At 42.4% G+C, this 13531-nt stretch overlaps 1 protein-coding gene across 3 annotated transcripts in view; it reads left to right on the top strand.

The window, feature by feature from the left end:
• The window catches only part of hdac11 (histone deacetylase 11), a 114690-nt gene that overhangs the window by 42664 nt on the left and 58495 nt on the right, over window positions 1-13531 (top strand). For all 3 annotated transcript variants that reach the window (XM_033037202.1, XM_033037200.1, XM_033037201.1), the window contains 2 exons: window positions 10302-10344; window positions 11728-11804. In XM_033037202.1, coding sequence (XP_032893093.1) covers window positions 10302-10344; window positions 11728-11804 — 120 coding nt within the window. The remainder of the gene's footprint in view (window positions 1-10301; window positions 10345-11727; window positions 11805-13531) is intronic.

Below are 13531 nucleotides of genomic sequence, written 5' to 3'. Positions count from 1 at the left end.
AGTGTGAGCTGGGAGCAGGATGCTATGAGGCTGCAGGGTGACCTGGATAGGTTGGGTGAGTAGGCAGATGCATGGCAGATGCAGTATAATGTGGATAAATGTGAGGTTATCCACTTTGGTTGCAAGAACAAGAAGGCAGATTATTATCTGAATGGTGTCAGATTAGGAAAAGGGGAGGCGCAACGAGACATGGGTGTGCTTGTACATCAGTTACTGAAAGTAAGCATGCGGGTACAGCAGGCAGTGAAGAAAGCAAATGGCATGTTGGCCTTTATAGGGAGAGGATTTGAGTATATGAGCTAGGAGGTTGAACTGCAATTCTACAGGGCCCTAGTGAGACCGCACCTGGAGTATTGTGTGCAGTTTTGGTCTCCTAATTTGAGGAATGACATTCTTGCTATTGAGGGAGTGCAGCGTTGGTTCATGAGGTTAATTCCCGGGATGGCAGGACTGACATATGATGAAAGAATGGATCAACTGGGCTTATATTCACTGGAATTTAGAAGGATGAGAGGATATCTTATAGAAACATATAATATTCTTGAACGATTGGACAGGCTAGATGCAGGAAAAATGTTCCTGATGTTGGGGGACTCCAGAACCAGTGTCACAGTCTAAGAATAAGGGATAGGCCATTTAGGACTGAGATGAGGAAAAACCTTTTCACCCAGAGAGTTGTGAACCTGTGGAATTCTCTGCCACAGAAGGCAGAGGGGGCCAATTCACTGGATGTTTTCAAGAGAGAGTTAGATTTAGCTCTTGGGGCTAACAGAATCAAGGGATATGGGGAGAAAGCAGGAATGAGGTACTGATTTTGGATGATCAGCCATAATCATATTGAATGGCGGTGCTGGATTAAAGTGCAGTATGACCTAGTCCTGCATCTATTTTCTATGTTTCTATGTTAAAGCTGAATAGCTAATTTGGAGAAACAAAGCCGAACATTAGGGGTTCGTTTAGTCAGAATTTAGGAGCTGACTAGCACTTGTTTGAACCTGGAGGTCTGTGTCTAATAAAGGGGAAAGTACTTACAATTCATAAGAAATTTAGTAGGAAACACTAAAAGATTAAATTTATTGAGAGAAGCTAAAGGGCAGGCGGGAATCAAATGGACAGTTCGAAAATGAAAAGCAGCTTTGTGAAAAAAACTAAATGTAAAAATAAATTCTGAATTTGACATAATTTCCTATCAGTTCATGGATTGAAACTGAATTACATTTTAATCAGTTTGGGAAAGAATGGCCTTTTCTTTCCTGGAGGATAATTGGGAAACCATGTATTTTTTGTACAAACAGTGCTTCCCCACTCACTTTAGTGATGTCAGTGCTTTATTTTATGATTCTAAAAACTGAATTCATCTTCTCGTATTGCCATTAGAAAAATTAATTGCTGAGGCTTTGTCTGAAGCCCTTTGTCATCTAGTGACACTTCATCAACTTTGCAGTTTTTCTTTTACCTTATTAATATATGGAACTTGACAGAAGCATCTCATATTTCATATTTTGCTCGGGCAGCTTACAACCCAGCGGTATGAATATTAATTTCACTAACTTCAAGTAATCCATGCATCCCCTATCTCTCCATCCCTCCCCCACCCACGTTGTATCAGTTTCAAAGTCGTTTTGTTGAGTCTCATTGTCTGCAACTCGTACTCACCTACACACAGCTAACAATGACCTGTTTCCTTTATCACTGTTACATTTTTGCATATCTTTTGTTCATTTGTTCCACATCTCTCTACATCGCTGACTATATATCTCTCGTTTCCCTTTCCCCTGACTCTCAGTCTGAAGAAGGATCTCGACCCGAAATTTCACCTATTCCTTTTCTCCAGAGATGCTGCCTGTCCCGCTGAGTTACTCCACCTTTTTGTGTCTATCATCAGTTTAAACCAGCATCTGCAGTTCCTTCCTACACATGATATTTCATTGTTTGAGGTTCTGGAAGCTTTCAACATTTCTCAATATGATGTCTCACTAAGTATTGTGTGTTTTGCATATAATATTGAAATTATTTTTATGCTTGTTAATTGTAGAAATCTAGAAGTACACTTTTCAATTCTAGCTTTTTTGTTGTCAAATGTAAATTGATTTTCAGTCTGCAGTTTGTAATTGTTGCAGCATTTCTATTTTTTTTCTTAACACATTTAAAAAAAAGATTAAGAATAACATTTTCCCAAGAGAGAAGTGAGAAAAGGATGTCAAGTAACTATGCAGGAGAAATCACTGTTGGTGTTTAGTTACAGATTTACCTGTCCAGATTTCCTGGGACAGTGCAAATGGCAACGCACAGCATTTTGCACCCTGGCCTTCCTGTTGGATATTATTAGTAACATTTCTTGGAAAAGCAATTTGACTCCATCACATTGAGCATACTAATGAATCCGCAAACTCTGAAGCAGCATTTTTGATAATCCGTGGAAGAAGGAAAAGCAGATGATGGTTTACACCAAAGAAAGACACAAAATGCCGGAGTAATTCAGCAGCTCAGGCAGCATCACTAGGTGACGTTTCAGGTCGAGACCCTTCTTCAAACCACGACAAAGGGTCTGATGAAGGGCCTTGATCCAAAACATCGCCTATTCCTTTTCTCCTGAGATGCTGTCTGACCCGCTGAGTTACTCCAGCACTTTGTGTCTATTATCAACAATTCACCAGGAAAGCCATCACGTATGCCTTTGTATAAATTCTGAATAGATCTCATTCTTTGAGAGCAAGTTCTGACTGTGACTGTTATAAAAGTGTCAGACTCCATTATCAGCTATACAATATAATAAATCATATCAAATGGTTTACTTTGATTGACCATTTATATTTTTAAAAAGTTACTGAGTTACTCCAGCTTTTTGTGTCTATATTCGGTTTACCTTCCTACACATCTCGTCTGCAGGCTATTGCTGTGGAATTCTCCAAAGGGACGTCACCTATGGGTTCTGGGGTCAATCACCCCATCGTCCCCTGATCACGGTTTAAGGATAAGGGGAAAGTCTTTTGGGACCGAGATGAGAAAATCATTTTTCACACAGAGAGTGATGAATCTATGGAATTCTCTCCCACAGAATGTAGTTGAGGCCAGTTCATTGGCTATATTTAAGAGGTAGTTAGATGTGGCCCTTGTGGCTAAAGGGATCAGGGGGTATGGAGAGAAGGCAGGTACAGGATACTGGATGATCAGCCATGATCATATTGAATGGCGGTGCAGGCTCGAAGGGCCGAATGGCCTACTCCTGCACCTATGTTTCTATGATTCTATGATTCTATTGCTCACATGGTTTTGAGGTCGCTGCAGGGTGTCATTTTTTAGTTCACAGCATTAGAATTTTTCCCACATTGCCTCACTTACAGTAGTCTCATTCAAATTATTGGTGAGTGTCCAGGGTCTCTGTACTATTCTACACCATCTGCTGACATTGAATAGTGGCATCTGCCATAAACCTCAACACTGACTATCAGTATTTTTCTCCCACGCTCAAAATCATGGGGATATTACCATCTGTACTCATGATGCTTTGTGGGTTTTATCTTTTGCTTTTGCTTCACCACCTCCTCATTTTTTCCCCATCCCTAACAGTGCAGAACAGCAGGAAAGCCATTACAAACGTTGTTTTCCTGGGGCTCTGAAAGTATTGCTTTTTGACACTTTGGTCATTGGATGACAAAACTGCAAATGTCAGTCCAACAACATTGAAATTCCCGAATTTCAGATAACCTAATTCCTTTCCACTCTCCCTGGCAAACAAATCATCCTACCACAACCAGAGAGCAGTCCTGAACTACTTGTAGTAGCTATTTAGCTTAACTCAGTATGTTATAACTATAACCAGTTAAATTGTATCTGCCTGTAATTATGTGGGTGGGATTTACACGTAGTCTGAGGCGTGTTTGCGGCTGGGATTCTCGCGCAGACTCCCAAGTAGTTTGGAGTTTAGTTTGAAGAAGCATGGGAGAGAGGTCACAGCTTTCGTCCATGCATGAATTTGACCACACGAGTAAGATCAAAATGTACTTATACATGAATAAGTTTGGATGAATATCTTACTGTTACTACCTGTACTACAATAAAGAAACTATGAATTAAGAGACTGTGTTTGGAGCATTTATCTTTCAACGGCATTGAATGTCTCGTGGAGAGCTCGTGAGTGTGTTTCGATTATCTCCTGAACCCCTGTCTTCAATCATGTTGACTAAAGGAAAGATTCCTTGAACGATATGAAAATCTGTCACTATACTACTATCTACCTCATTGGTGACCCTTGATCGGACTTTGCTGGCTTTACCTTGCACTAAACGTAATTCCCTTATCATGTATCTGCACTGTAAATGGGTCAATAGTAATCATGTATTATCTTTCCACTGATTGGATAGCACGCAACAAAAGCTTTTCACTGCACTTCATTATAAATTAAACTAAGGTGAGCTAAGGTGAACTGCTCCTCCCTCACGCCAGCTTCTTACAAAACTAACCCCCAGCCACCTATCGTGTTTGTTTTCCCCTCCCCCATCTACTCCATCCTCCCATCAACTAAACTCTCCACCCACACGATCCCCTCCACCTTCACTACTCACCCCCCCCACCCCTCTGTTAATCCTATCTGACCCCCCCTCCTGAATGACCTTAGACCGGTGGCTCCCACCTCCCTGGTCATGAAGGCCATGGAGAGGATCATCAAGGAGCACATCACCAAGGCAACTGGCTCGATGATGGATCCATTGCAGTTTGCTTACCAGGCTGGTAGGGGTGTCGATGACGCAAAAATATTCATCTTAAACACCATCCATAAGCATCTGGAAATCCCCAAGACCATAGCCAGACTTATGTTTGCAGACTTCTCATCAGCATTCAACACCATGCAGCCACATATTTTGGCTGAGAAGCTCATCACCCGTTTCCACCTCAACCACCAACTCACTCTGTGGATTATAGACTTCCTCACCAACAGATCACAGAGGGTGTTGGTGAACCACACCTTGTCCGACACCCTCTTCACCTTCACTGGCTCTCCACAGGCTGTGTCCTCTCCCCACTTCTCTTCATTCTCTACACTGATGACTGCAGATCCACCCAGCCAAACTGCCACTTTGTATAATTTGCTGATGACACAGTCCTCCTGTCTCTGCTTCCCAGCCATACACAACATCACAGCTCAGCCCTGCAGGACTTTATAGTATGGTGTGAAAAGTCTTGTCTTGAGCTAAATATAAGCAAAACCAAGGACATGATTGTGACCTTTTCCCCCCAACAGAGACAGATGGCTGAGGCAGCCACCACTATCATCCAGCAGGAGCCAGTGGAAATAGTGGAGGTATACAAATACCTGGGAACAGCCTTCGACAACCTGCTAAGGTTTTCCTCTAACACAGAGGAAATCCTTAAAAAGTGCCATCAGGGACAGTACCTACTCAGGAAGCTGAAGTCATTTGGGATTAACAAAGACATTCTCACCACATTCTACTACGCATTCATTGAAAATGTAATAACCTTCTCTTTCACTAGCTGGTTCCACTCCATCACCCTGCAAAACAGAAACCGCCTGTTGAACGTGGTCAAGGTCTGCTCAAAAATCATTGAGCAGCCCATCCGAACTCTCACTGCCCTATGCGACCAACAGTCTGTATAGTTAACACGCAGGATTCTTCACGACCCCTCTCGCATCCTGTTTCCTGAGTTTGAGTGGTCCCCTCAGGACGCAGACTCCGCTGTCCGGGTTGCCGGACACAGAGGAGGAAGGCAACCTTCATCCCCAGGGCTGTCCAGCTTCTTAATGCTGATCACTGACTCATGAACATATGAAATGAAATAACCTTTTATATGCACTTTTTAATTGAAGCACTAAGGAAGCACTTTAAAACTATTACTATGTGTTGAATGCTGATGTGCGGTGTGTTGTGTGATTGTGCAGTGTGTCTGTGAAATGCGTGTGTTGGTTGATTGTGCAGTGTGCGTGTGTGCAATATGCGTGCTGCTTATGTTTGTTGATTGTGTCCCTCTTTTTTTTTTAAAGCTACTGTAATGCGCCTTTTTAAATTGCCCCTCGGGGACGAATAAAGTGCTTTGAATTAAATGTATTCACTTCCATTCCTCGCCTTCCTTCCCATTGGATTCCAGAATCTGCAGCCATTGTCCTCCAATGATCACCTTCCAGCCTCTAACATTATCCCCAGCCTTCTGTCCCTCAGTCTGAGTTCAGATTATTGTCATGTGTACCGAGGGACAGTGAAAAGGTTTTGTTTCGTGCTAACAAGTCAATGGACAGACAATGCGCGATTACAATCGAGACATCCACAGTGTGCAGACACATGAAAAAAAGAATTATGTAAATATAATTTACTGTAACATAAAGCCAGTAAAGTCCAATCAAAGATAGTCTGAGGGTCTCCAATGAGGTAGATAGTAGTTCAGGACTGCTCTCTAGGTGTTAGTAGGATGATTCAGTTGCCTGATAACAGCTGTCCCTGAATCTATCTGACTGTTACCTGCCATACAACCTCACCTCTACTGTGTCCACCTAGTGCTAGTTCTTGCCCCACCCCTCTCTCCACTTCCTTACACTGGCTACATGCCCACTACTCTATGAGTGTAGATGAATGGGCTCATCCCACAACATGGACCTACATACATGGTACCTGACCTGCTGAATTCCGCCTGCAGCTCTGCCTTTTTTTGCCACACATTGCAATGTCTGCAGTCTCCTGTGGTTCCATAAACAAAGTTCAGTTATGTTGAAATTGGTTCTGTGTAATATTTAGCTTTACCATTTCAAAATCTGGAAGGATAATATTAACATTTATGAAAATTTTATGGTCACTTCAAGTATACTTTCTTTGAACTCAATAATTAGATCAATATTGGACCAGATCGGTAAGGTTTTTAAACTCAACTATTGCTTTGTATGTGATTGTATGAGATTTAAGTTTTCAGTGGCTCACACGTTTCAAAACGACTGCCACGTGTTCATATCATGTGATAGGAGCAGAATTAGGTAATTTGACCCATCAAGTGTACTCCGCCATTCAATCATGGCTGATCTATCTCTCCCACCTAACCCCATTCTCCTGCCTTCTCCCCATAACCTCTGACACCCGTATGTAATTATATGAAATGTAAGTTTTCATATAATGGCGCTGTTACGTGTGATTTGGAAGTACAGGTCCACCACCGATTTTCTGGCAACTGATGGTCCAGTCCCCCTCTTTAATAGGGACATAACTCCACCTCCCCGGAAGTTCCCCACGAAATGTGCGCCTAGACTGGGTGAGCCGGCCGATCTCTACCTCATTGAAACTTCCGCACGGATTGACAAGTCGAATTTGCCCCCTGGAACTCCAGCCTGGTCGGGGCCAGCAGTTCCGTTCCCATAGCCAACTTTGTGGGCCGGTATCTTTGCTCCCCCCCCCCCCCCCCATTGGTCTGGCAAAGTAGATTATCCAGAAAGGCTCTAGAACCAAGGGTGCCAGAAAATCGATGGTGGATTTCCTGAAGCCGTGGTCTGCGGAGCTTCTAGCCGCGGGCGTGGCGTGGACTTACCATCCGGAGCCTGGGATCTCTCGCCGGGGATCGCCGGAGAAGAGCTCCGACCGCTGGCCTGCGGCCTATAACATCCTGAAGCCACGGTCTCCGGTAGGAAATTGCCGAGTCGGGACCTCCAAGCCGCGGAGTGTGTTTGACCGTCCCGACATCGGAGTTTGGATCATCCCGACGAGAGGGCCTGTATATCGGGCCATCCGTAGCGGCGACTACGGAGGGGTTATGGACCCGACCACGGGTGAACAAAGCAGGAGGACTGGCTGAACCTTGTTGCCTTCCACCACAGTGAAGAATACTGTGGTGGATGTTTGTGTTAAATTTCATTGTGTATTGTGTGTTCTTTTTAAGTGTATCGCTGCTGGCAAATTCATTTCACTGCACCTTAGGGTGTATGTGACGAATAAAATTGTCTTTGACTTTGACCTGTATGTCTTTTTGGTTCATTTTGAAGACCCTGACCTAAAGCTATTGAATTTGATTAGTTGCGGAACAGAGTGCCTGCAATTAGTGTTGTTCCATTATAACACTTGAATAATGGTTAGTCAAGAGTGATAGAAACAGATTTGAATCTTGGATGAACAGCTATTGTTTTCCAGCAAAGGAGCATAATAGGTTTTATCGGGGATTTCAACTGTGAGGTAAGATGAGAAAAGTTAGCACTTTTCTTTCTGGAACAGTGAGAGTTAAGAGATAGACTTTAGAGATACAGCGTGGAGACCGGCCCTTCGGCCCAAAGAGTCCGTGCCGTCCAGTGATCACACGTACACTAGTTTTATCCTACACTCTAGGGAAACATTTACCGAAGCCAATTAACATACAGACCTTTGGAATGAGGGAGGAAACTGGAGCATCAGGAGAAAACCCACAGGGTCACAGGGAGAACATACAAACTCCGTACAGACAGCACCCGTAGTCAGCATCGAACCCTGGTCTCTGCCGCTGTAAGGCGCCAACTCTACCGCTACGCCACTATACCATCCCTAATAATGTAATAGTTTCAAGATGATGAGATACTTTGATACTTATCAGAGCAAACTAATTCCTCTGGCACATACGCTAGTGTCAAAAGATCTAGAAGTGGCCCGTCATGGCCTAATCCAATGCAAAGTCCTTCACAAAGCCCACTACACAAATGCAAGATTATCTAGAATTTACCCCGCTGTTAGGGACACCTGCAACAGATGTAATCAATCTCCTGCCAACCATAGCCATATGTTTTGGTCTTGCCCTAAGCTATCAGCCTTTTGGAGGAGTGCTTTCGACTTGATAAGCAGAGCCTACGGCCAGACTATTCCTCCAAACCCACTGTCAGCCATTTTCGATACCCCTCCCAACACCAACCTCTCTGTTGCGGTGAAACGGGTTCTAGCTTTTACAACCTTGTTAGCCCGGAGGCTCACCTGTCCCCCGACACACACCTGCTGGATTAAGGAGGTGCTTTACAATTTAAGGCTTGAAAAACTTAGGTTCTCTCTCAAAGGCTCTACCAAGACATTCCTAGATACATGGAACCCTTTCTTGGAACTTGTTAACTCTCTCAACTTGTCCCCGGACTCGGAAGAGGACTGAGTGCTCTCCACCATTGTTCTGCTCTACTGCAGCTGCTCTCCCCTTAACCCCCCCCCCTCCCCACACTTATTTATTTAATTACTTACTTATTTACTGTTATTAGTGACCCCCTTTTTTAATTTTATTTTTAAAAAATTTTTTTTTAGATAAAAAAAAAAAAAAAGATCTAGAAGTGAGATGGAGTAGATCATAGCGATCTGGAACACGGCATGGGATAAGGTGGTGGAAGCCTTTTTCCTAAATGTTATTAGAAAGGTTTAATTTAGAAATACAACATGGAGCCGTCCACTGCTCATCCGTTGTATATTATCCCACTTTCTCATCGGTCCCTACACAGAGGGGAAATTTTACAGAGGCCAATTAACCCACAAACCTGCATGTCTTTGTATGTGGGAGGAAACTGGAGCACCCAGAGGAAACCCACGGTTATGGGGAGAATGTGCAAACTCTGCACAGACAGCACCGGTGGTCAGGACTGAACCTGGGTCTCTGGCACTGTGAGGCAGCAGCTCTTCCAGCAACGCCACTGTGACGCCCAAAGGTTCTTAAAGAACTTGCAGGATTATGGATAAACCAGGAAGATGGAGTTAATCTCAAGAAGCAGTACAGGGTTGAATGACTTCCTTCTGTGCTGCAAGTTTCCAGAATACTAAAATATGCTTTCATAGTCTGAAGAAATGAACGTGACTGATTAATGTTTGATGTGCGGTTTTAAACATTTGTAACATTTTCTTTTAACAAATAAATAGCAGATGATGGTTTATTTGTAAATTTCACATACTAATAGAAACATAGAAAATAGGTGCAGGAGTAGGCCATTCGGCCCTTCGAGCCTGCATCGCCATTCAATATGATCATGGCTGATCATCCAACTCAGTATCCTGTACCTGCCTTCTCTCCATACCCCCTGATCCCTTTAGCCACAAGGGCCACATCTAACTCCCTCTTAAATATAGCCAATGAACTGGCCTCAACTACCTTCTGTGGCAGAGAATTCCAGAGATTCACCACTCTCTGTGTGAAAAATGTTTTCCTGATCTCGGTCCTAAAAGATTTCCCCTTTATCCTTAAACTAATGACCGCATCCTATAAATAAAACTTGCCCAGCCTGTTGGTTATACATTACTTTTACACATTTTGAATCATTTAATGCATGTAAGTTCGGTTGCAATATTAAATCATTTCCTTTATTTGTCTCTAACATTTAGGCTGGGAAGCTTGCTATTGAACGAGGATGGGCAATCAATCTTGGTAGGTTGCAGAAAATTATTACAAATATCTGGGGGCATCTAGTCTTTATCTTTGTGTGCATTTTAATTTACTGCAGAACCACTTCCTGCACTACTAAAGTGATCAATGGGTTTGCTATAATGATTTATTAATCAGCTGGTTGAATATAAAAGCACTAAATATGCTTAAAGTTACTCACAAAGGCAGTGTTTCAAATATTATGTTACACTGTCTAACGTGTAACTTTATATCATTTTGCAAATAGATTTCATCAGATTGCTCCACTGTCCTTCTGTTGTAGTTTGCTGAGTCATGAGTTCAGACATTTCTGTCACCTGGGCAACACAGATTATTAATCTTGCAGCACAATACAACCAAAAGACTACATTACTGAAGATAGACACAAAATGCTGGAGTAACTCAGCGGGACAGGCAGCACCTATGGATAGAAGGAATGGGTGACGTTTCTGGTCGAGACCTTTCTTTAGACCTGAAACCAAAACTGAACACTAAAAGTTTAGTATAGTTTAGAGGTGCAATGCAGAAACAGGCCCTTTGGTCCACCGAGTCCGCACTGACCAGCGATCCCCGCATATTAACATGCCTACACCCCCTAGGAACAATTTACACTTAAAATCATAGAAAATAGGTGCAGGTGTAGGCCACCTCTATTCAATATGATCATGGCTGTTCATCCAAAATCAGTACCCTGTTCATGCTTTCTCCACAAATCCCTTGATTCAGTTAGCCCTAAGAGCTCTCTTGAATAAATCCAGTGAATTGGCCTCCACTGCCTTCTGTGGCAGAGAATTCCATAGATTCACAACTCTCTGGCTGAAAAAGTTTTTCATCATCTCAGTCCAAAATGGGCCTGCCTCTTATTCTTAAACTGTGACCCCTGGTTCTGGACTCCAACATGGGGGACATTTTTCCTGCATCTAGCCTGTCCAATCCATTAAGAATGTTATATGTTTCTATAAGATCCATTGTACCAATTATCAGTCTGAAGAAGTGTCTCGACCAGAAGCATCACCCGGTCCTTCTCTCCAGAGATGCTGCCTGTCTATCTTCGATTGAAAGCAGTATCTGCAGTTCCTTCCTGCGCAGACTAAATGACTGCTTTGGAGACGATTACAGCCTTATATTAACAGCTGATAAAATGTTTTTAATAGAAACGTGAATACTTACAGAATCCAGATTTGTATAAAATGCTCCATTAATCGGTTCAATTTGTTTTGGATATTGAAGTTGCTAGTGCTCATTCCAAGATTGTATTTTTTAAACAGTTACCCTGTTGATTTAATTACTTTGTGTCACTATACATTTGTGTGTGGGACACTTGTTAAATTTTAAAGAAACTCGATTGCATGGATTGTATAATGATCAATATTTTCCTTCTGTTAGGTGGAGGCTTCCATCATTGCTCAAGTGACCAAGGAGGGGGGTTTTGTGCTTATGCTGACATAACATTGGCAATTAAGGTGAGAACAGACAGTAAATAAATGCAACTTCCTCATTACTCAAGATTTGAAAACTAGGTTCTAAAATAGCAGCGAGAGGCAGCACATGATACAGTGCCCTCCATAATGTTTGGGACAAAGACCCATCATTTATTTATTTGCCTCTGTACTTCACAATTTGAGATTTGTAGTAGGAAAAAAATCACATATGGTTAATGTGCACATTATCAGATTTTAATAATAAATCAAAGGCCATTTTTATACATTTTGGTTTCACCATGTAGAAATTACAGCTGTGTTTATACATAGTCCCCCCATTTCAGGGCACCATAATGTTTGGGACACATGGCTTCACAGGTGATTGTAATTGCTCAGGTGTGATTACTTGCCTCCATGCAGGTATAAGAGAGCTCTCAGCACCTAGTCTTTCCTCCAGTCTTTCCATCACCTTTGGAAACTTTTATTGCTGTTTATCAACATGAGGACCAAAGTTGTGTCAATGAAAGTCAAAGAAGCCATTATGAGACTGAGAAACAAGAATAAAACTGTTAGAGACATCAGCCAAACCTTAGGCTTACCAATATCAATTGTTTGGAACATCATTAAGAAGAAAGAGAGCACTGGTGAGCTTACTAATCACAAAGGGACCGGCAGGCCAAGGAAGACCTCCACAGCTGATGACAGAAGAATTCTCTCTATAATAAAGAAAAATCCCCAAACACCTGTCCGACAGATCAGAAACACTCTTCGGGAGTCAGGTGTGGATTTGTCAATGACCACTGTCCGCAGAAGCCTTCATGAACAGAAATACAGAGGCTACACTGCAAGATGCAAACCACTGGTTAGCCGCAAAAATAGGTTGGCCAGGTTACAGTTTGCCAAGAAGTACTTAAAAGAGCAACCACAGTTCTGGAAAAAAAGTTTTGTGGACAGATGAGATGAAGATGAACATATCAGAGTGATGGCAAGAGCAAAGTATGGAGGAGAGAAGGAACTGCCCAAGATCCAAAGCATACCACCTCATCTGTGAAACACGGTGATGGGGGTGTTATGGCCTGGACATGTATGGCTGCTGAAGGTACTGGCTCACTTATCTTCATTGGTGATACAATTGCTGATGGTAGTAGCATAATGAATTCTGAAGTGTATAGACACATCCTATCTGCTCAAGTTCAAACAAATGCCTCAAAGCTCATTGACGGGGGCTCATTCTACAGCAAGACAATAATCCCAAACACACTGCTAAAGCAACAAAGGAGTTTTTCAAAGCTAAAGAATGGTCGATTCTTCAGTGGCCTTTTATATGCTGAAGAGAAAACTGAAGGGGACTAGCCCCCAAAAGAAGCATATGGGTGGCTACAATACAGGCCTGGCAGAGCATCACCAGAGAAGACACCCAGCAACTGGTGATGTCCATGAATCACAGACTTAAAGCAGTCATTGCATGCAAAGGATATGCAACAAAATACTAAACATGACTACTTTCATTTACTAGACATTGCTGTGTCCCAAACATTATGGTTCCCTGAAATGGGGGGACTATGTATAAACACTGCTGTAATTTCTACATGGTGAAACCAAAATGTATAAAAATGGCCTTTGATATATTATTAAAATCTGATAATGTGCACTTTAACCACATATGATTTTTTTCTATTACAGATCTCAAATTGTGGAGTACAGAGGCAAATAAATAAATGATGGGTCTTTGTCCCAAACATTATGGAGGGCACTGTATTTGAATTGTA

Source organism: Amblyraja radiata, chromosome 18, assembly GCF_010909765.2.
Source record: "Amblyraja radiata isolate CabotCenter1 chromosome 18, sAmbRad1.1.pri, whole genome shotgun sequence".
NCBI lineage: Eukaryota > Metazoa > Chordata > Chondrichthyes > Rajiformes > Rajidae > Amblyraja > Amblyraja radiata.
Note: the sequence above shows the minus strand (reverse complement) of the source record. Positions and strands in the feature narration are given on the sequence as shown.